Source organism: Centruroides vittatus, unplaced genomic scaffold (assembly GCF_030686945.1).
Source record: "Centruroides vittatus isolate TY-2023 unplaced genomic scaffold, ASM3068694v2 contig_979, whole genome shotgun sequence".
Lineage (NCBI taxonomy): Eukaryota > Metazoa > Arthropoda > Arachnida > Scorpiones > Buthidae > Centruroides > Centruroides vittatus.
The window spans coordinates 651,801-676,199 of NW_027122650.1; the positions used below are offsets into that span (position 1 = coordinate 651,801).

Here is a 24,399-nt window from a genome sequence, read left to right on the forward strand (position 1 = left end):
ATTTTCACTGTACAATCCAACAACGCTTAAAGTTTAAAGTTTAATAATAAAGTTAACATATCCAGCTAAAGGAAATTCTTTACGAAAGGAATATTTCGACTTTTAAAGTTGAATTCATTCATTAGAAACAGGCGACAATCAAAGTCACTTAAATAACAAGTTATTACTTCCAATAGCGCACAACATTTATAGCCTACTCCCGGTTAATTATTTATCTGTAATATATTAAAAACCGACTTAGGCCACTCCCAACCAACTACGTCACTACATTTAAGAAAAATTAGGTCACCTTTCATGCTCCTATTGAAATATTTTCAACTGAAAGCTGGACGTTCGATTTTCTGTAGTGTGGAAGACTCCATCACCTCAAACAATAATTAGGCCTATTTACAACAAACAGATTTAAAACAATTCTTTTTCAAATGTTAGAATAATATAACCACAAAATCGAAATGAACAGACGAGTTTGAGAAAATGGTCCTTAGGCCTACGTATATATCGCATTCCACGAAATTAATCAGAAAAGTAACGTTTCCAATTAAATTTAAAATAATTCCATTTTTTAAATGCTTCGAAATTTCCAATTTTTATTCCGGTAAAGTCATTTCAAATTGTGAGCCACATCAATTTTTCATCGCTAGACCAAAGAAGTGTCTCTCTCGTAATACATTAATTAAATTATGAAGTTGAAGCTTTCAAAGATGAAATTTTTGTCTCAATCTTCTAACGACAAAGACTTGAGTAAAATTTGGGAAATAAACTTATACAGAGAAGAAAGATTAATTCGTTTTTAAATACGTGATGTAGAAGAAAGTAATATGATACAATACGAAATAATTTCTGAGTTATCGTTGTAAATTCTTTCATATGGTTTACCTTTTCCATATAAATTTGTGTAACTACTTCTAATAATGATACGTCTAACGGCCGGATCGCAAAGGTTATAAATTGTAAGAAATATTATACGATGGTATGGTGAGAAAGAATTCGTCTAACAAAGTTATATTCGAACTACACATCTGTATTAAACCAATGATGAATGGAATCTGCAATAAATTCTTCGAGTAATCTGCTTTAAAATATCGATTAAACTCGTTAACACAACTATTATCCATGACTAAATTGTTACGTTTTGTTATCCGATGAACTTTAACCTTATATTTAACGTTTAATATGATATTATATAAGATATGACTTTGATGGAGGAATCTTCAATGTTCTTTAGAAATTTCGAGAATTAAAATGTCCAGAAAATAAAATTATCTTGTTAATTCTCTTGAGATTTGTTAATGTCGACGAAGGAACAGATTGACGCTTAAAACACAAACTAAAATTCGAATCTACGCTTAAAAGATTACAAAATATTAAGTCAATGTTTGTATTGTTGCGAACTTTGCGATTCGTACGTTGATGAAATCATCTAGGATGAATTTAGGGTTAGTTCTTCATTCGCTTCCACATTTAATCTGCATAATCTAGCTTTCTGTCTCTAGGATAAATGCTAATAAATACACTAAAACAATTAAACTATTATAATGAACAAAATTAAAATCAAAAATTCCATAAACTTCGACTCGTAAAATAACAACACGAACACGAATTTATTCTCTAAGACATTAAACGGTCTATTAAACGAAAGGTTGACAATTTCTCTCCTTAATTCGTCGTTTCGCGTCTGGTGTTGATGGGACCTTTTCCATGAATAAAGCCAAATGTAGAATCATTTATTAATTACATTACTCGATTCCGATGTAACGGGAATCAACAAATACTAATCTAAAATGTACGAATTTAAGTTATAATTATCAGATGAAAATCGAATTAATCGATAGCTGCAATCGATTTAAAACCTCAGGAGAAATTAATCTTAATTTCCTTTCGTTGATTATAACTTGAAAGAAATTATTGTAAGACGAAAAGCATATAGCGTAATTTATGGCGAAAACTTTCGTAGCCACTCTGCATTTTAGACTGGTAATAAATTGTTTCGAATAAAAATAATTGCATCGAGCCACAGAATGAAGTAACTACGATAAGTACGAGAGAAACTAAACATAGTTTAAAGACTCCATTTACGCAAATCAGCGGAAAATTATCCCATTTTAAAAAGTTTACTCCAAAATTCGAACAATTTTTTATAACAAAAAAGGTAGATTATGTTTTGTATTATAACTAGAACGACTTTAGACTCGAATATATTAATTATTAGTTATGCTATTGGGATCTACAGGTAAGTGAAGAAAATTTGGCCAAATAAAGTGAAAAATCTATCCGTCGGTATCAAAACTAAAACGGAAAGAAAATAAAGTTTGTTTAACTAACGGCAAGGCTTTTAGACCGGTGTTTGACGAGCTAAATCAACAAACCTTCGAAACTGGTAAGCTTCTCGGCAGACAGACTACCGCATTCGCCCGTTTACAAATAGAAATGAACATGCCATCAACAAACCACCTTTCGAAATTCCGACACCTTTCTTTGCCCTCTAAATTTAATTAATCTTATAAAAAGAAACATTAAAATCCTTCGGTTAAATCGTTTCAGTTATTCGAACAATTAATTTTTCATTAAAAACTCGCATTAAATTTAACTTAATTTAAATTCATCCGGGAGACCATTAGCCTAATTTTTCGATTCTAAACTTACCACCACTACTACTACTAACAACAACAGAACGACCGAGAAGGTGAAGGCATCAACTACCAGTTTAGGGTGCCGGATTCAAATCTGCGCTCTCGAAAAATTCTGGGAATTTTTCGGGAGTGGTCTGTTCCTGATAAGTTGAGCCCCGACCCTAACCACCCGCTGTCCCGCTTAGGCCTGGCCGAACCCACGACGGCTTGAATAAAAGGTCCTCTTAGCGCCCGCAGGGCGGAAAGAGTTTAAAAAATTATAGCAGTAGAAATAGAAGTCAGTCAGTGTATTTAAAATTGTCCTTAAAGTAAACACGTTAGAAAAAACGACAGAGTTCGGCAGTCGGTAAACAATTGGAAACAAACTTCATCCACAAATATGCACATAACTTCTTTTAATTAATGACTGGCCAACCACAAACCACTTAAAACTGTCGCCGTTTACCACTGGCTGAAAGAAAACACCGGCACTCTGTGGTATTCTAATACGTTTTTCCAATTAAACGGATTAAATTTCAAAAATAGGAAATTACGTCGGTTGGTGACGAGAAATCTGATATTGTCTTTTGCCACAGAACGTATCCAAAGGAAAATATGTACGGGAAGTTTTCGTACGAGACATACAAGTCTGTGTAAAAGTAAATACAAAATTAAAAAATTTTAGAAAATTGGGCCAGCGATTTTCGCACAAAGCGAAGTTAATCGATCGAATTTAAATACTTACGAAGTTTTAACGCGAATTTCTCGTACTTCGGTACTTACTTTGAGATACTCGATCCGATTTCATCAACGAGGCTTCTCTCACTTTTAGAAGACTGAATGCAATATACCTGAAATTAAATTTAGACACGGATCAATCGCTTACATTTAAACAAAAGACTAATTCCTAAGCGCGATTGGCAAATTCGAATAAATAAATGGACTATAATTACGACGCGGCTTTCAACCGAAAATTCTCAAATCTTTCAATAAATTACGAAATTTCCGAAAACAAATACGATGCTTTTACAGAAATTATTAAACAAAACGATTTAAACCTTTCTACTTAATCGGATTTACCTGTACTTATTAATAATACTTGTATTTTTCGTAGGTGTATCCCACCACCTACATCGTATGACACGGTCTGGAAGAACTATAAATCCCACGTGCGCCTTTACTCCGAGATGCATTGATGTTAGAACAGGTAATATAAAATGTTAAAGGTGTGACGACAGTTTCGACTAACGACGCGTTGGTAAAAAGTTTTCGACCAGGGTCCGGTCATTCTTCCCTTCCCCTCTTTTTCGGACCCGAGGGAGGAAGAGGGTCCGATTCACCTCCGGCAGAATAAGGCGGCTCCGAAACATCGCCTTCCGAAGGGGGCGGGTCGACGGCGCGAAAATTATAACCGCACGTCCCGACGGATCCTCCTCCGTCAGCCGTCCCATTAAACCCGGGTAGTGCGGCCTTCCGGACTAATTTCCGTCGGCTTTCGTGTCTTTAGGGCAGTGAGGGAATCCGTCCGACTTCCGGCGTGACCATCAGGACGCCACCCGGTAACAGGAGCGGAAACCGGAAGTAGACGACCAACGACGATTTCGTCCACTTTTAGCGGGTTATTTAGAGTGTAGCTCTTTAGAACCCGCCGAAGCTTTCGTTGTTCCCTTCCCTCTTCCTCTCCGGAGAATGATCTCTCTACTTCTAAATTCGAACCCGGGAACCATCGTCCTCCACTTCAATTACTTCTGGTACAGTACGCAACTTATCCCAGGTGAGGTTTTATTTGTCGGGCAAGCGCAGCCGACAACGTACTTCCGGTCCCCACGGAAACATTATCGAGGAAGAATGGATGACAGACAGGTAAGCCGACGTCGGGAACAAAACTTTCTAGTGAAAACGCTAATCTTGTGTACTGGCGCGAGGGATAGGGGTTCGGATCAACCCTTCTGGGTCGGAAGGAGGGTCAGAAAGGGGACGTCCCGACAGATAAAAATAGAAGACCGAAACTGGACGGCAATCGCAAAGAGACGAAAATTTGTCCGGGTAAAAGAGTTCCCACGTAACAATTTTCTGGACGCTTCCTGTGGTAATAAATTTCATTGAACTTTTCCGACGAAACAATAAAAACTCTCCAGAAACTGAGGAAACTGTCAGAACAACAGGTACAGTATTAGTTCCGAGCACGCCAAATTACGATTGGCCGAAACTGCGACGCAGACGGTAATTAACGCCGTTAGCAACGCGACTTTTTCAAATCCTTTCGGATAACGGCATCCGAGTTAATAATATTCCCGCCAAAATGTTACCACGTGGTTTAAGTTAAACGTCGAATTCGCGGGAAACCGTCGATGTAAATAAAATAGAACCGAAACGGAGATTCTAAGAAAATTAATTCGGTGTTAAAATTCTGGTTTTAGTTAAACCATATGTAAGAGATAAATGCTTATATATATATATATATATATATACACACACACACACACACACATGTATTGTACGGTACAGTACAAATTTTATATATATATACATATTCATTTGTGAGCGTTTAAGCGTATTTACAGTACTGTACAGTAGAGTACAATATATATATATATACACACACGCAAAACTAATTTCCTTAAACAAGTGATATTTACTCCTAATTACGTTCTAGTCAAAACGTTTTTAACACATTTCTATTGTTTTGTTAAATTGTTTACACGCCCGAACACTTTGTATCTAATTATCGAATCGAATGAAAAACGAGTTCGACCGTTGGAGGGGGAGGAGTTTAGTGTCTTTTACCGGTTTATCGGTCGACGCCACCCACCCTAAAAAAATCGTTTCCGCCTACGCCCCTTCTCCGGCGGTGACCCCCCCCGAAATCACGGTTCGTCCGACGGCCGTTTAGGGGGGAAATCTCAAATACCGATTCGAGCGGTAAAACATGGCCGTCGTCTCCCCCTGGGAGTCGACACTCCCCAAACCCAGAAAAAATTTGGCGGAAAAGCCCGAAGGCCCGGACTTCTAAAAGTCAAGCCGGGACACGGAACGGAAGGCGCCGACGCCGGCCTTCTAGGACTTCTCCCCGGGCTTCCATTTAAGAGTGCTCCGAAGACTAGGGGCGACGGGCCCGTTTCCCGCACCTAATCCCCCACTAAATCCAGCCCCAGGGGAATTCTCCCCACCTTCCCCCTTAGCGTTAGGGTTAAAAGCGATAGGCCTTAGCCGCGACGTTCCTCAACGCGCGCCGCGGTAACCGCGGGTGAAGACGACGCCGACAACGCAAACCTAAAATAGAAAGAAAAGGACTTACGGGATGGAAGGTAGCAGTCTGCAAAGGGGGCGACCGCCCATGGCCTCTTACGCAGGGAACGCCTCGTCTGTAATCCGGGATCCGACGGCCTCCGTCTTCCTCTCTTTTACCGTTCCGCGCGCCTCTCGACCGACCGCGTCCGCGTCGATCTTCGGACTCCGCTCGCCGAGGCGGGAAGACCCCAGACGCGTCACGTGACCGCACCACCGCCGGACCGCTTCCATTCCTTTCCCGAGGGGAGGACGGCCGACAGCGGACGCCGGCTCTTCCACCGCCGGTTAGGGTTTACGGAACGCGGATCGGACCAATCGCCTTCGCCTTAATCGTTACGTAAACGAACCGGGCGAATTTCTATTCGATTACCCGTTTCCACCGTCGACCGTCGCGCCGCTCCGACCTTCGTTCGGGTATTCTTTTTTTCTCTCTCTCCTTTCACTTCGGTCGATGCGGGAACGAACCGGCGGCAGGGAAAACGGAAACGGAACGACGCGTAGCGGCCGGAAAAGTGCGCGAGACGTCCACTCTCCGTTTCGCGCCCACTTACGCGTCGCGCCCTGTGACCCGCAGACGGACTGACTCTTCTTTACTCCGGAGGCGTCGCCGGACCCCGGGCGGCGGAAAGATCGACCCCCTTCTCTCGCGCTTCCACGATTTAAAAAAATTGTTTTCCTACTTAAATTTGGCCAGAACCTCTGCGGTGGCTACGGGTTTCTTCTACCCTCTACTGCATCTGGTGGTTTCCTCCCGTCTAGCCCGAGGGTTAATCCCTCGGACCGGGCGCGGACTTATCTCCGTCGTCACTCTGACCCTTTCCCTCCGTTACACGTCGATTACTCGGAAACCCGCTACCAAAGCAAGCGCATAGAGAAAAACGAAAAGTTCGGGAACCAATCGAAATTAAGAAGTTGAGCGAAAGTGGCGGAAGAACGAGGAAGAAGAGGAAAGTAATTGCTGCGTTGTAACGTTGTAGCCACGCGCGCTCGGAGGTCGAAGTAAAGAAGGGTGGAAACGGTGGAAAATGAACCCGGACTGAAGAGACGAAATTCCGGTAAAAGTACCACCGGTGGCGAGAAAAGGAACGCTTTATCCGGGATGTAGTAGAAATTGGAGAGCCGATGCCCTAGATGGACTACCGAGAAAAAAACCTGGAATCTTACCAGAAATCTTTTGCTTTTTCCAGCTGCGGCAAAACAAAGAAAGAGTTTCTGTCATCGGACACCCCAATTAGCTATTCGTTTGAATTCGGAACCCGGATCCGTCGTACCGCCCGTCCAAGTACTAAACGACGCTACGCACCGAGACGATAAAAATTTGCTCGATTGTTACGTACAGAGCTTGCCAACTATGACGACAGTTGGTGCCGGAGCTAAAAGAAGGGAGGTGAAGAGAATCCCGACCGAGTTGCGAATCTCTGTTAGCGGACGGGACCGAAATGGATGGAAAATCGCATCTTGTCTTCTACTCTTTACAGGTGTTTGGTCGGTAGAAGAAATTATTTCGTTCTCTTCTCGCTTAAATATAGATCCGCGTAGAGTCGAGCAACACAGTTACGCTGAAGCAAGAGGGAAAATGGCGGGGATTCCTCATTAATCTCGAGTAAACCTTATCTATCAGTCTTGATCGTAAAGTTACCGATCGGGTGGGATGGAATAAATGCCCGACAAAAACCAATTTATAAATTTACTACGTGTTGTACAGTACGTTGTATATTTACGTACGAACGACAAGATCCGTTTGTCGATCAGTCCTTCGACTATAATAATGCGTTACGAACTACGTCGACCTCTAAGGTGCTTCAGTGGTCGTCGACCGTAATGACAAATTTCGGGAAAGCTGCAAAGAAAAAAGTACGGACCCCGTCCTCGAAACAATAACTTGACGTCTTTTTTAACGCTAATTCGGACTTCCTTTCGAAAGCGTGATGGAAGTCGACGGAGGAACCCAAGGACGAAAAGATGGGGGTTCTCGACCCCGTAACCAAAAGAGTTAAGTTTACCATCGGGTGGGTCGGAGGTCCGGACGGTCCACGATCCTTCGGTGACCACCGAAAGCCAGGATAGACAAACTGAACCGGAAGTGGCTGGCGAGCGGCGGTAACCCATTTATCTATTTAGGTTAGTTGTGCGACGGAGTCTCCGTCGGCACGGTCGGAATTTATCGGTCCTTCTATTCGAGACCGCCCTCGGTTTCCGTATCTCCCATCGGTTACTGTCATCTGAAGGAATGCGGTGATCGCGTCGTTCTACCTTAAGGACCGGAAACGTAAATTCCCGAAGAGGGACGAGGCTCAGCCTTGGTGCATTTCTTGCTTCTCGATCGCGGGATTCAACACATTGGATCATTGTCGGTCAATCTTCCTTCCTTTATAATAATTTTTAAAAAAACATTCCAGAGATAACGTATATAGGAGCGACGACCCCAACTTTCGAAATTTATAGAAAAATACCATGAAAAGACGCGATGGCCGATCAAATATTCGGGAAACAATAGAAAGATGACGACAGAGAAACTGTCTTCACTTTTCTAGCGGGGAATGTCAAAAACAAAGACAGAAGACTCAGGAAGAATCGCATGCGGAAACGCACGTAAGAAACAGAGAACTGTCAAAATTCCGTTCGTTTCTCATCCTCGGCATTCATTCCCTTCTTCGCATAAGAAAAATGCGCCTATTTTAAACGACGATCCAAACTTTAACCCGTTCTCTTGGTCTGGCGAAGTTCTTACTTTGCCGGAGGAGGAGGAGGAGGAAGAAGAAGTCAGTCTTTTAAGAAAGACCGACTCTATCGTCCGTCTAATTGCACTTAAGACAAAAACTACTAAAACACGAAATCCGAAGAACCTGTCGCTGTTTAAGACCTCAACTGAGAAACCAATGCGCTTTTCCAATCCTATTTGCCAACGCGTTTGAACGGTGACAACACTTATTTTTGTCGTCGTTTAAGACCTGGCCCCCAAAGGTTTATTTTCTTCTCATCGACCCTGAAAGAGGTCGTCGGAACCGCCCTACCCTTACTCGGTCGCTGGTCGCCATTCACTCGGCTAAATAACATAAAAAGTGAGAATAGATTTCGACCTACCAATTACATTCGGTAAACCGGAAGAAAATGATTTCCGGTCGCCCGGAAAACCTAGATTCAGAGACGACCGTGAACTTAATCCGGTAAAACGGGACGGTCCCGGTCGGAGGTCGAATATTCTCGCTATTGGTTGGTAGATGTAAAGTTAGTCTACACAGTCACTATACAACGTTTCTGAAGAGTCGAAAATAGGCCCGTCTAGACTCTAGTCTTCTACTTCAGGGATTTGACCTTGTCGTAACTTTAATTATTCAGAAACTATCTCGAATCGCCACGAATGAAAGCCGGAATTTCAGTTGTCAGCATCGTTAAAAATCCCAGTCTGATTATTAAGGAAAGGCGTTAAATTAATTCGGGAATTCATCGTCGAACTGTGGTCTCTACCTCCAATATCCGATCGATAGTGTCACGGAATACGCAAGCGTTACGTATTGCCTTTTCCGACACAGGTCGGAAAGAAGCCGACCTAGGAAGACTACCTCATTCGCGAAGCTCTTTCTTATTTACATATCGACGAAGACGAAATTAAAACCTAGAAAGAAATTCGTCCTCCGTTAAACTTCACCGCCCATCATATCTACCAAAACCGCTTTCCACCTCTTCTAATTCCCAATTTATCTGAAGGGAAAAAAAAAAACATTTCTAACGCCGACGAAAGTCGTAGGCTTTTCTTTTTGCCACCTTTTAAAACGTACCCCGGATTCCGACGATCTCCTCCACCCGCATCCATTTCCGCCGGAAAAAAAACGCAAAATTTCGTGAGCAAGCGAAAAAAGTAAATGATTTAGATTGATTGGTGCGCGCAGGATTTTTGTAGGTGACGAAAGAACCCCGAAGCCCTTCCTTCTAAGGCAATTTACCCGAAGAATTTATTAGTGTGAGATATAAAGGAAACTCTCGGATCGTCACAGTGACTTTCGTGTCGGAAGCCGTCGGATCATTTTACGATTCGTAACCGATCGACTCGACTTAATTTTTACTAATCCCTTCCTCTCCTTTCTCACCTTTCTGTCGCAAAGGAACGCTTGCAACGGTGAGACCGATGAAAGTCGCGAGTGGTAAAGGTGCCATTCGCGAGTTTCTTCGATAACGATGTGAAGAATACGTATTTTCTGTGGAAGAACCGGAAGTACTTATTCTCGTTGTAATCGCGGTAGAATAATTTATACACGAGGTAGGGGAGTGTCAGAGTTATTCTAGACCCGCAAACATTTTTTGGCTATACGTAAATTCCTATTTGTTCCTTTAAACTTTAAAGCAACTACTTTCGGTATCGAGCGTTAATTTTATCGGTGATCAAATAATTAAGGAGTGAGATCGGAATGTCCCGCCTTCCCGTAGGTAAATGCCTCCGACCACTTATAGGTGAAGAAAAATCGGGAGACATTAGACTTTAATTATAAACGAACTAACAATTGTAACGAAAGGACGACATTTTAGTTCCGTCGGTAGCGTAACCACAGGTATTAAACGCTTCTATATCCTCAGGCGCGTAACTCCTGAACATCAATAGGAGGAAGATTCGTCTTCCTCTCCGTCTTATCCTTAAGCCTTACCGAAAAAGAGACTCTCGGATGTTCGGTCACAAACCGTACTTAAATAACGCTATAACCGAGATGAAAGAATACTTCCAAAAACTTGTTACTCACTTAAACATCAGAGAGCCGACCTTTGACCTGCGAGTCCCGGGTGGGGTCGGAAGAATAAGGTTTCGGTGGTTTAAAAATAGAAAAGAGGGTGGCCGACGATTATTCGACCGCCCGTTATTAACCGACGCTCTTTTTCGATCGTCTTCCAAACTCGTTTTATTTTTAGGTTACGCCCGGGAGAGCCAAATTCTCCCCTCCGATCAGACGCTTTCTTCTCGTTAGCCGGGCCCGGGCCCCCTCTCCTCCGTCCACCCCGATACCTCTTCAAACAGCCGAGGGTGGTCTTTCCCTCCTTACGTAGACGACGCGTCCCCCTCCGGGCCACTATGTCACACGCTTAAATCCCGCAGAAAGGCTTTAATCCAATAAAACCACTCGAAATGTGCCACGCGCGTAAAACAAACAAGTAAAAACGAAGGGGAAAAAGTCTTCAAATATGTACGGCTTTTACGGTAAATGCCAGGACAGCATCTCGGACGGTCCTTTTTAAACGCGTCCTAATTAATCGATATTTGGCCCGCGTCGGCGCTAAACATCATTCGTATGTCCCGTCCAATAGGATTTCGTCTCCCTCTTACTCAGGATTTTAACAATGTTGCAACTTACGTAATTAGAGGGAAGAGACGAACCCAGATCCACAGGACAGGGGGAGACGAGGGGAGAGGAGAATACCCATCGAGTCGGTTGACTGGGGATTCTGTTTACAAAGCATCTATACTGGGTCTGGGCAGAACTATGGGTCGTTAAGGGTCTACGTAGGTGGTTTTTAGGCTACGCCCACTCTCTCCACCGCGTTCCCTAATCCCCAACACTTCGTTTACCGAATATGGCGACGTGTTACTGCCATTCCCGGATACCGAGTAGGAAAGATACTAGACAAACGAAGATGATTTCCGACAAAAGACGACGATTTCTTCTCTCTCAATCTCTCTCATAAGAACGACAATCATCTTAGAATTCGAACCAAATCATTTCGCCGATCGCAAAGTTTGGTTCGAACTTTGCGACCGGTGGAATGACGGAATCACTTCTGAGTCACGAACGCGGAACCGCCCTTCTTCCCGATATTCAACCTTCGACCCGATCACTCCTAATAGAAACTCTCTGCGGAAAAAGAAAATAGAAGCGCGCGACGGTCATTTCCGACGGAGGAAAAAATGCTCCATGCCAAGGAATTCATCGTCGGTTCTGTTCCCTACGTACGCACTAAATGGTTATCACAAATGGCCTGCAGCACCCCCTGCTCAGTCGTCTTCGGTCGGCGAAGACCGATCGGGCGGACAACTACCGCGGGTCAGAGGTCGCGGTTCGAGTAACTCGAGACGGCTTCTAGATCGAGAAATTACCGCGGCGGTTACCAGCCGCCTCGATTACCGACCGAAAGAGGGAGGAGGAGGAGCCGCGATCCGCATCCTCCGGCATTCCTTCGTGACGTAATTACGACAAAGAGAGACACCGAACGACTTTGGACGCCCGAACAAAACCGCCGTCTTCCAGATCGACATAACGCCGGATGGTCGTTAGCACTCTTCCCAAGAGCGTCCTGGCCGGAGATTTAACGTTCGTTACATCAGAGACGTCAGACGACAGTTCGGATCTTGTAAAATGCCGCGACCGAGAGGGCGAGAAAGGTTAACGGGGCGTAAACGTCATCGACCGTCTTCTGTCAGGTTGAAACAAAAAGGTCGTCTTTGGTCGACGACCCGGGCGGCAGGGAAGGCCCGCATCCCGCCGATACGGGGGAGGATCGGGCGCTGCCGAGAGGAAGTCGTCTCCGAACGTCAGCCCGACGGGAACCTAAACGTCGAGCCAGCGTTCGGGGGGCGAATACCAACGAGCGCGGTAGAAGACGGCCGAATATTCGACGGCCGCCGGGTACCTTCTCCGATTCGAGTTCGGTTGCCGAAAAGTACGAAGGGCACGGAGGTGTATGACGTGTCTATCGACGGGCCATCGGGTTGTCTACCCGATCCGAAATAGTAAAAAACGATGGAAAGCGAAGAAGGGGGGCAAAAAGAGGAAAGACGAGGGACGGTCGAACGACTGTCGGAGTCGACTCGTCCAAAGTCGTTAGCGGCGGTAAACATCCAGCGAAATCGCGAGTACGGTAAGTTTGGACACCTTTCGGGATTTAGGAACGGGGGCACCGACCTTTGGGCCGATTAGGGACCGAGTCCGAGGGTGATGCGAGCCTCCGATCGAGAGTTACGAACAGAAAAGCGAAGGACGAATTGCCATTCCGGTTCGGCGGGGCCGCGGTAGTACGCCGGCGGACCGTAGTCTAGAAAATCCGTCAACAACGCCTCCCCCGACCGTCCCAGCCACGAAATTCGGTCGAGTCGGGCTCCGAAAGAAACGGGGGCGTCATTCGGAGCCCTCGGCGCCCTCCGAAAGAGAGAGAGAAGACGAAAGAGAGCCGTCGTCTCGGAGGCGAGAGTCGTTCGACGTTGAGCGACGGGGCAGGTCGCCATGTTGAATCGAGTGGCAGAGAATGCGGCTCGACCGCGTTCAGAATTCTCTTCGATTGTCGCTTCCCCGCGCCTCCCCCGTTTCGGACCCGACGAAGTCAGATTCTTTGAAGTGTCTAGTAAACGCACTCACCTGTCCGGGAGCTCCTGGACTCGCCCTTTTCGCAATACGAAGAAAATCTGCGGCCGGCTTCTGGAATTGCTGGCTGGATCTACCGTACACCGAGCGGACGCCGTCGCTGCGTCGAGAAGAGAAGAGCGGCGCCATTGGTCGGTGTCAGTCACGTGATCGAGTGCCCGGATCGCTTTTGTCCGGACCGTTCTAGCAAATGGAAGAAGCGGAAGAGGTGGCGCGGCGAGTGGTCGCCGGGCCACCGGACGACGTCGATCCGCTCGCCCCGCTATAAATCTCGTCCCCGACATTTTTTGTTCTCTCCCCCGGCGCGGATAGAGGGCGCGCCGCGCTCTATTTAACGAATCCACCGAAGGAATTCGGCACTTTCCTTCGAGTTCCCGTTGCAGGGCGCGTTTTTTTTTGGCGCAAAATTTTTGTTTATTATCCACCAGCACCCAATGCTCTCTTTTTTCATTTAAATTTCTTTTCCTTTCTCCTCCCCTAAACGTTTTTCTTTCTATGTTTTTGCCTTCGTTCCGATACCCGGACCGGGACCGGTATAAGTCGAAGAGGGCGCCGGGGGGCCACAGGCAACTTCCGGTTAATTAAAGGAAGCGGAAGGGGGAGCGCGGATCGATTTCATCGATCCGACCGAATTAAATCCCGGTAAACCGCCTTCTTTCTTCCCGATAAGAGACCCCTACTCGTCCCTATTAACCCTTTTTCGGTTTACCTTAAGGGCTACCTCTCCAAAACGCCCCGGACGATTCCCATTCCTTTAAACAGTGGTGGGAGTGCTACATTCCCTCTAGTTAATCTTCCAAACACTGCCATTAGTCGACCCTTTCCTTTCGGATCTTTCACTAACCGCGCCTTCTACCCCGTCGAGGGTTCGTATCCGGATCGATATGAATGACCCGCAAGAAGTTTCGTGGGGAGAATTTGGTCTAATTAAGGGAGAGAATTAGGGACTCCTACTTACTACGGGTGCCAATTGTTTACATTCATCCCTGCGATGATCGTAAACTAGAATTTGTTTTATAACTGGATTAAAGATGTCTTCGAATTGACAGAAGCAGTCGACCGACGTCGTTAATCTCATCCTCCGGTGTTACTTAGACTTAAACGAAAGTGGAATCGGTTAAATTTTATCATCCAGGTAAATCAGTCGATAATTAAGAGACCAGAACTTAAACGGTCCTTCTCTATACGAATTTTTAACCTTAACCCGTCACATAACAGTCGGGAAGTATGCGTCTTCTGAACGGACTTGACATAGCAATTATTAATTAACGGACGACAATTTCTTACATTAGATTTCCGATGCTTAATCAAATGCAGTTATGTTTCCTTATTCTGCGTTTTTAGACGTTGATAATGAGGAAGAAACCTAGAATGCCGATTAGGGAAGAAGAGTAATCGGAGTACCTTACTTTCGGGGTGCGAGCGATGCGAATTCGGACACAAAAGAATGGGCAGAGAGACAAAAGAATTGTGGTGCTCCTTTATACGAAGTCTCATCTGTCCGGCCCAAAATATCGGCGGAGAAAAGAATGATTATCGCGGAAACTTGGAAAGACGAAACCGAGAAATTTTCCATTTCTGACGCCCGTTAAGGGTTACGGCGACAGTCGTTATCGGAGGGATGAAATCGAGATTTTTTCGTTTCGAACCAAAATGAAAAAAAAAAAAAACCTTCTCCGATAAGGAACGAGACGGATCATGCGCAATCCCCGACTTAAACTAGAAGACGGGAGAGTAGATCGGAAACGAAGGAAGTATTTTTGACGATCTCTGATAAAAGAATATCCAGAATTCTTTTGACGCAAAGGGGGCGAAATAGTCTCTACTTCAGGGGGAATATTTGCGGTCGAAAATCTGGAGAAGCACTTTAGAAGGCTCCTTTACGTCTCTTCTCTTTTCGCGTGTCTGCTGATTGATAACGTGGCTTCTGGGACCGAACTCAGATTCGTCTCTCGGACCGATATTCATTTATTGAACGAAATACAGTTTCGTGTATATTTACCATCTTAAATTTATTTGTCAGATTTTGGAATGAAAGGACTACGAGTACTCGTAGTGGTGCAACCCATTCCAAATATCCCGGACTTTCAGAGTCGAACCAGATTTATAATTTAACTACAGATTTTGTTTGGGGAAACATTCTACTGGAAACTTACCAGTGCTTTTAGGCATACAAGCTGAGATCAGATTATCTATGAAGCAGCTCGACTAAAAGCCACCGTCCTTCAGAATTCCATAGAAGTATCTTCCAAGTTAAAAATCCATTTGGCGTGGACATATTTACGTTTCTCCGCTCCGAAATTCTGGTAGTTAAAGGGGATAGGCCTTTATAAAGTGTCTAAATTACTGTCTTCTCCCTTCCGCGGGAGATTGCGGATGGGAAACTCGGAGTTGTTCCATACGAAACTGAACGGAGATAAGAAATTCGGAATTCCAAACATCCTCATGGACGTGTGGAATTCCGAATGTACAAGTGAGTGACTTTTCAAGCTTGTATAATCTCATCGAACGAGGAAAATGTCGGCCCTTTCGGACTTTCTCTAATTTCGAAAAGAAAATTTTCTGATAGATAATTCTGAAAACAGGGCACTTATTTTTTGAGTGTTCTTTGAACTTTAGGTTCAAGTCGGGAACCGACACAAGTCGGAAATGTTGGAAAAAAAACGGATGAAAGAGTCGGATCGACAATTAGAAGTTTGCGTTAAATGGTTTCCATGAGACGGCAACCTAAAAGATTACACCGACGCTTTTTAACACTAATTTAAACCTAAGAAACATTGTCTCGGAGAAGGCTTCTCTCTCTCAACCACAACCCTAATTGCCACCGAAGCAATGACCGCGACCTATTTTGCTAATGGCCACGAAGCGCGTCTCCACGTTTTTTAAACGGACCGACAACTCGTCTCTTCTCACTCACACTCTTTTCAGGATCGGAAATGAACGTCGGAAGAGCTTCGAAGGAATTCGGTACGTTCCGGTAGCTTTAAAAAATAAAATAAAATAAAATAAAAATAGAGGCTTTCGGAGTAAGTCAACCCCGAAGGATACCGCGAATCTTGCCTAGATCCGCGATTTATGTACGTGATCATCCTGGCCGGAAGTAGCTTCCGAGGAAACCAGAAACCACGCAGCGTTAGCACAGCGTGGTTACCGTCGATGACGTCCGCGTTTCGTAAGAACTCTCCAAAGAAGGAAACGGAGGGAAAAGCCTGGGTTTTCCCCTCCACTTGTCCCCTCTTCGGAGTCGACCCGAAACTTCTCAGCAATTTATCCACAAAAGGAGAGGGAAGAATAAACGGGCGTAGTCTCTCGTTCTTCCGATCGAATGACTACAAAATTCCGAATAAATGATGATGAAAGATTATGATGATGATGAAAAAGATGGCAAGTGGTGGTGGGTGAATGGAGGGCGGGATACGTCAACGATAAATAACAAATATTGTGTCGATTAGCGTTATTTCCGAACTACTCTGTTGATAGACAAAGACATTTTCTCAAAGAAATACTCCGACGCGTATTTTCCTTTCGGAATCTTTGATTAAACTTTGTCTGACATTATATGTTCTATATATATTTCAGAAGAAAGGAGGGAGAGAAATAAAGGTCAAATGTTTATATTAACCTTTGACCTTTATTCCTCATTCTTGTTTGATAAATCTTATCGTACGGTTACTGTTAGACTGATGGCCAAAAATGGTCGATTAAGTTTTAACGGGTCCTATCGGTAAGCCTTCTAAATTCCGGTATCTTTACAACTCTCTCCCGTATCTTTACTATGGACGAACAGATATCACGTTTTCTCCGCTTCTCTCCATTAATTAATAAGTATTTCAATAGAGTTTGGTAATTACGTCACTTCTAGAAACTACCCGAAAATTCACGAATTTTGCCATTATTCCTTTGATAAGTATAGGCCTAAATAATAGAGAATTTGGATGCCGTAAACGAGCATCTGTCACATCGACACGCTTGACCAATGTACTGCACAACATTTAAGGTGAAATATCATCAAATATTTAGAAATGTGCCGATAATTTTGTCTCAACTTCCATTTACCTGCCAATTTTCTCGATATTTGATAATCCTAACTATCGATTCGATCGAGCGCTGTACAAAAATTCACGTGAAAATTTCTTATTAAATAGCTACTGCCGTGCTTTAAGAAACAATATTCATTCGAAAACCGACACCTTTCACGTTTTAATAAAGTAAATTACTGATACACAGCTTAAGATAGGATTTCAATTTGACGTGTTCTAGATTTAAACGCTTTCTCTAGAATAAAAGAATCCTTACCTCGACAACAGCCATTTTAACACCGATTAGCTATATTAATAAGGAAATAAACTGATCGAATTTCATTAATGACACCATCTAACTCGGACTTAATACTCTGATTCGAAAAATATCACTTAAATCTCGCTTTTCTTCGAGAAATTCTGTTAAATTTCGTAACAGATATCTGAAAGAGACCAGGAACTATGGATAGTTCCCGGTATCTGTTACGTTGTCTCGTGGATTTTACGAGTGAAAAGTTTCTGAGATTTTTTTTGCGCCTAATCATTTCCTTCGTTTCTTGCAATTTTAAAAGTAAACTTTTTAAATTTCTATAAAAAAATTATTTTTAATCTCCTTTTCCTCCGCGATGTCGTCGACACTCGAAAATAATCGTGTTTTCTTGGAGACGAGTACGTTCGAGGGAACGTATTTCAAAAACTTAAGCTAAATTCTTCCGTAAAAAATTCTCGGAAACTTACGAAAGGCTCTTAAATTTTAACTAAGTAAACACTATCTAACAATCGTAATTTTAATTAAAATCCGCATTTTTTTCTTTCGTTTTTAAACCGGATGAATTTTATACGTTGTCTCTTTGTCGCATAAAGTGATAATTCTAAATAATAAATAAAATTTAGCCACTGAGGGCGAGTTTAAATATGGTTTATAAGTAGCCAATTATCAGCGTAATATTTAAGATCACGAAAGAAATAAATACGTAATAATTTGCTATTTAGATAAGTCGACTAATTTAAAATCTATTTGGATAATTGAAACTGTAAGTAACAATACTCTTTCAAATAGTTCCTTAAGTTATTTAGCTTAATATTTTAAATTTCGGCGAGAATTGTGTGATAGAATGAGGGAAATCTCCTTGATTCCTACAGGAATGGAGGAAATTTAATCCAAAGATAATTACGAGTTTATCGCGTTACTTCTAAAGAGAACAATTTTCCCCTTATATATAAAGGAATGTATAGGAAATACAATTAAAATAATTAACCTGTAAATTTGGAAACAATTAAACCTTAAAAAGCTGTATTTTTTATTTATTTATTTGTATATCGTTCAAATCGTAGCTTTATTAAATAATTAACCGACCTTCTGTGATACAGGAGTGGAAGAGAACTCTCGCGTTTATATTTAAAGGCTGCCCTTAATAGAAATTGGAATTATATCAATCTTATAGATCCTTGAGTAAATTTGCTCGGTCTTACGTAATATAAATACTAATGGGTCGGTCGGATTTGTTTGCTGGATCCATTCTGCGCGTGCAGGGGGAGAAGAGCCGGAACGGCGGTTCGGCCCGGCCTTTTCGGGTGATGTAGTCCAATCATTTTGAAATATCGATTAGGTGGTAGTCGTCACCCGCTGGCCTAAAAGCCCTCTGCTCGATTCCATACCTCTCTAACCCAGAATTTCGTCATACGTCAAAAGACCCGCTTCGCTTCGTTATAATCTCGCGATTGTAAATCGACATCTCGAAAAATTAATTAAGAATTCGGTTTAGAATTATTTTTAAGATGAAAATACCTTAAATATTTAATTATTTAATAATCATAAAAAGTTTATTTACGCGTTAAAATATTTTTATATCGAGAACTGCTTATGTAGTTAGCCTATTTTTTTTATGTCGATGACTTTTTTATTGTCTCGTGAATTACAGTGCAAATTAAATAATTTAATAACTTAAGCTTTAAAAAAGATCGCTCATTCATTTTAGGTTTAACATTCGATTTTTTACAATAAATTTACGGGTCTAAAATAATGAGTTATGTGATTAACTACAAATTCTTGGATATGAAACTATTATTAAACGAGTTATCTTCTCCGTAGAGTTATTCTAGTTGCAATTTTAACATCTCGTTTCTTAATTTAATTGCGTTTTTATTTTAGTTGAACATGTTGACAGACTTAAACAACAATTTAAGTCGAGAAACTATTTTTAAGTGAACGGTGCCGAAGTTAATCCCCGTGTGGCACGAAGCCGGTTTTTTGTAGGTTAGGTTATCTGATACGATCTGTCTATTAAATTCGTAAATGCTATAACAATGACTACGTTAAAAACAATTAATAATATTTGTTGGCGAAAATCTCCCAAAGAATTTAATCCAATTCCGATCTATAACTTGCATTCTGATCATTGCGAATGGTACTAGATACTTTCGTTCCCTAAGAACTAATTTCTCTGATCTTAACAAACGTAGATTACCTTTTAGTATCGTGGATTAAATAGGATTTATTTGATCCCTTGAACGAAAATTTCAAGAGATCAGATGGACCCTACTGAGTCCACTGAAAAGGATGGAGGTCCGTGACTTTGTGACCGGGATTTCTAACTTACAACATTGAATACATAATAGCAGATTCGTACGGAGCATTACTGTGATGTGTGGTTGACTTTTACTAATATTTTAATTTAAGAAAAACTAAACAAAATCTGAAACTGAGTTAGAATTTCAAATAAGTTTTCTGTTTGTTGAATCCTTTAAATCTCTTCTCGAACCGAACGACTTAAAATGATTTCAGTTCAAAAATACAATAATAAGAGTTCGGTCGAAGCAGAAGTTGCATGGTTCTGGGCATAAAATTTTAGTTTCTTTTCCATCTCTTGGGCAAATTATTAATGCAACGACGAACAAACTGATTTTTCCTGATAAACATCTTAGTTTCGACGATTATTATTGATTTCAACTCAAATATTTAACTTAAATTGCTTTGTCAGGAACTCATCGAGCTCCGAAAAAGTCGTCAAATTGAATTTGTATTTCAGATTTTAAGTAAGTTGCATAAAAGAAAAAGAGCTCAATAAATTAGTTTAGTAAATAATGAATCTGTCCGTGAATTAACTTTAACTTTTACGGTTTAGAATGAGAAAAAGTTTACTCCTGTAATCTACAGGAACAAAAAGCAAAGATTTAAACCGGTTCGTTCGGAAATAGTTTTATCTATTAACAACAAAAACTTAAGAGACAAAACTTAAGTTTTTATTTCCGTTATTTCTAATATTAACTGAAAGTCATTTTTCTTAAAATATTATTTCAGCAACCTAATAGGGCTGTTTTGCCAAACTTATCACAACTTCTGTATATTATAACACCCTTTTGTTATTCTTTTTAAGTACCTTTATGCATCTTAGACTCGTATCGTCCCCCTTCGGTTGTTTTACAATTGTTCAAATATTAAACTGTACTGTACAAAATAAAGGTACAAACAAATTTCCTTTTTTAACATTACAAAAGTACGCCATTAAAGTATATAGCTTACATTAAGGTAACACTTTTTCTAGCTTCCACGAATAACTCAATTAAAGTATAAATCAAAATGCAATGATTTTTCTACTTTGAATCCCGAATTTCTCCACTCTCGCATTCCAGTAATAGACTAAATATGAATTCAATGAATAGGGGAAAAGAAGATATATCTATGATCATCGTCACCCTTGTCAAATGTATTTTTCACTTATTTCTCGTTGTATCTTTCAGTTTATCCTATCAAAGATTCAATAATTTCGGATCTAAATAATTTCACGGTCGAAGTACTTTATAAAATTGAATGATCTAGAAAACAAAATCTGTAAAAGACTTACTGGAACAGACATTTTTTTATAATTTAAGTAAGAATATTCGAGAAAAATAGACTTCAGACTCGACTGTAAGTGGAACACATATCCTACAAGTAGGAGAACTTTGTTCGTGAGCATAAAAAAACAACCCCTGATTAAGGAAACGATGCCACCCTTAATTCGCCTCAGGGTCGCATATATGAATGATAGTGGCCGTGAACGAATGACGGTAGATCCAAACAGGAGAGATGTTTGGAATTACATTAAAAATTGACAAACTGGGAGTTCTTTTATCGATTTATCGTCTTAATCAAACATTATATTTCCTATTTTTATGCTAATCACTTTCGTAAAACGTAAAAAAATAATAGTTAAACTAGGTTTATTACAAAATATTCGCTAAATATTCTTTCGTTTTGTCATTTATTAGTTAGGCGATTTTTATTTTAAAACAATACCATTAAAACACGACATATTTAATTTTTTTTTTACAGATTAAATAATGTAGATAGAGTGAACGAAATGAATTAGATTTTTCTTTAAAACGTATCCTAAGAAAATTGATATAATTAGGCCTACTTTTAAATTCGTTGTGTTTTAATTAATAATTAAATCAAATAATATCTGTTATTTCCATCTGTTCGTTATAGTCCATACACACCATACAAGTTCTTTTGTTTAAATATAATGTCACAATTATCGTTTAAATCGGAATCGTTTAAATATAATGTCACAATTAAACCATAATAAATAAATAAAAAACAAACATTTTATACAATATCCTTTTGTATAGGCTATTATGTGGACTATCTTGTAATTAATAAGTTATTACTAATTTACGAATTATTAAATAAGTTTTTTTCTATTTGAATAACTTCTATTTTTATTATGCAGACTTATATTATTTTATTTCTTTTTAGTCATACCGGTGTTAGCGACTTTATCGACTATAGAAAAATCTTTTGTCACATTTTCGAGGTTATACTTTTCCCTGAGAAGACCGTATAGCCTACCACGAAGCAACCCGGGGGTTAGGTCTCCACAATGTTGTAGACCGGATCTATGTGCCTTCGTGTTATCTCCGTGATAACAGATTTCACCGAAAGACTGCCGCTTCTTTCGATCAATAGAAACATTTACAACATGTTTACAGCTGTTTTCCTCGTATGACTTCGTAAATTCTCTACGACACATTCTCATTTTTATCTTTCGCTTATTATATATTCTGAGCACATTTCATTTTAATTCGTATTCTATTTTAAATTTAAAACTATTTCTTTTGTTAAAATCTATCTAAGCTAATAATTTATAGGATGTAATTTCTGATTGCGTGTAATATTTCGAATAATTATTGTAAATATTAAGTATAAACACGGGCCTAAGTCAGGTGCAAATACAAAAATCATAGACGTATTTTATAATCGATCCAACTTTAGTCTCTAACAAGAGCTCGTGTAAAAAATGCTTTCGGCGTAAAATTGGAATGTAAACATAATTCGTGGCAAATTATATTTAATTCTTTCTCTTTCATAACCGAATGAGAATATTTTAAAATGCCTTAAATATTTATACATTAGGCTACTTGAATTTCTAACCGTGCTTTTCCAAATTTTTACCCTAATTAGCTAATGGTGTAGATTACTTAAATGTAACCAGTATTTAAGTATACAACCGTATTAATTTTTCAAAAGCAAACCGGAAATTTTGGCAAAGATTTATTTGGCAATTTAAAAACGGACAGTGGAAAAAAAATGTAGAAAATAAATAGAAAAGAATCTTTTATCTTATAATTACCTCAATTTTTTATATATATAGAGGACATTTACCGAACAATTGCATCTAGTTTGCCAGACAGTCACGAAGATGACGTAAAAGTATTTGTGTTCGTTATAAATGTTCGCCAAAATTACCGAGAGGATGACGTCAGTTTGCCGTAATTTTTTTTCCTTACGTATGGAGAATTTTAAAAAAATTTATAATCAGCAAATATTTTAAAATTCTACTGAGACTTTCGATAATAATATTTTATAAATAAAAAATATGAGGCCGTACAAACATGCACACTTATTTATTAAACTTAATTAACATCGTCTATAATAATTTATATTTTAATGAAAATTTATTTATTGAAATATTCACTTACGTATCCGTCACTTATCGTAGATGATTTTAATCATTAATATCAAATGTTTTTAAAACAATGTCGCAATTTTAAATATACTTATATAATCCTATTAAATGTGTGTTTAGAGTTTCGTTAACTTGTAATTTATAAGCGCAGATAGACGTACAGTACGGTCAGTTCAAACGATCGGAATTAAGAGTAAAATGTAGATTTTTCATTTGTACTGTACTGTACTGTACGTATCAATAAAACCCGGGGCCTAAGCTATATTTGTTGCGTGACGAACACGATGAAAGACTTATACTTTGATCGGTAAACACCAGCTTTTTGGAGGAGTAGTCCCGAGGGTGGTTGGGTGCAACCCCGCTCCATTACTCGTCGGTAATTCGTACCGAATTATCTTAGATGGAACGTCTTCTAACGCCCAACTACAGAGAATATGTTCGGCCGAAAATAAAGTTATCAAAAAGACACAGATAATGGAAAATAATTACAAAATAATGGCCCTTATGTTAAAGCCTATTGCCATTTATGAAAGAAGACGAAGCATATATTCCAAAGACCTGTGTATCAACTAAAAACTTAAAAGCATTAAACTAATAAACTAATACAGAAGATTTTTTGGCACGGGATCAACTTGTTTGTTTACCTTAAAATATCTGCTATCGTATGAAGTTTAAGATAGCGCTTAACATTCGAGGCGGAAACCTTTATAATTTGAAATTTTTAATCCTAAATCGAGAAGAATTATTCATTATTTATTTATTTAGTTTTTGGTCGAAACGAGAGGAGAAGAAAGATAGAAATGAATGAAAAAATTTGTAGTTTACTAGTTATAATATTCTAGATTTATACAGTCGAGTGGTTTTAAAACAAGTAGTAGTATTGCTCAACTTTGGATGACTTTCAAGGTCATTGATAATCACCGACGTTAATGCTAATAAATTCAATTAGCTTAGTCGATAAATATTAATTAAAATTTAGCGAAAATTTTATCCATTTTAACTATATAAATATAAATAATATATTCGATTTAATACACTTTCTCATTATCTAATCTACTCTTTCTAATTTAAACTAACTTTAAAACTTGAAATCTTAATCTAAAAACTGCTGTACAAGAGTTTTACTGTAATAAATAGCATAGCATACTGTATATATACACACATTAATAACATAATGTTTTAAAATTAT

The 24,399-nt window shown here is 40.2% G+C and overlaps 1 protein-coding gene across 4 annotated transcripts in view; it reads right to left on the bottom strand.

The window, feature by feature from the left end:
• LOC136985772 (polycomb group protein Psc-like) overlaps positions 1–13,404 on the bottom strand; it is a 44,460-nt gene extending 31,056 nt beyond the window's left edge. The window contains exons 1-2 of one of the 4 annotated variants that reach the window (XM_067283119.1): positions 13,235–13,340; positions 3,393–3,460 (exon numbers count right to left, since the gene is read on the bottom strand). Coding sequence is in view for 1 of the 4 variants with exons in the window: in XM_067283118.1 (XP_067139219.1) it covers positions 13,235–13,369 (135 nt within the window). In the remaining 3 variants the exon portion in view is untranslated. Of the gene's footprint in view, positions 1–3,392; positions 3,461–5,907; positions 6,222–13,234 lie in introns of those variants that run through there. The other 3 variants (XM_067283120.1, XM_067283118.1, XM_067283121.1) reach the window with 3 other exon arrangements.
• Positions 13,405–24,399: the final 10,995 nt, after the last annotated feature.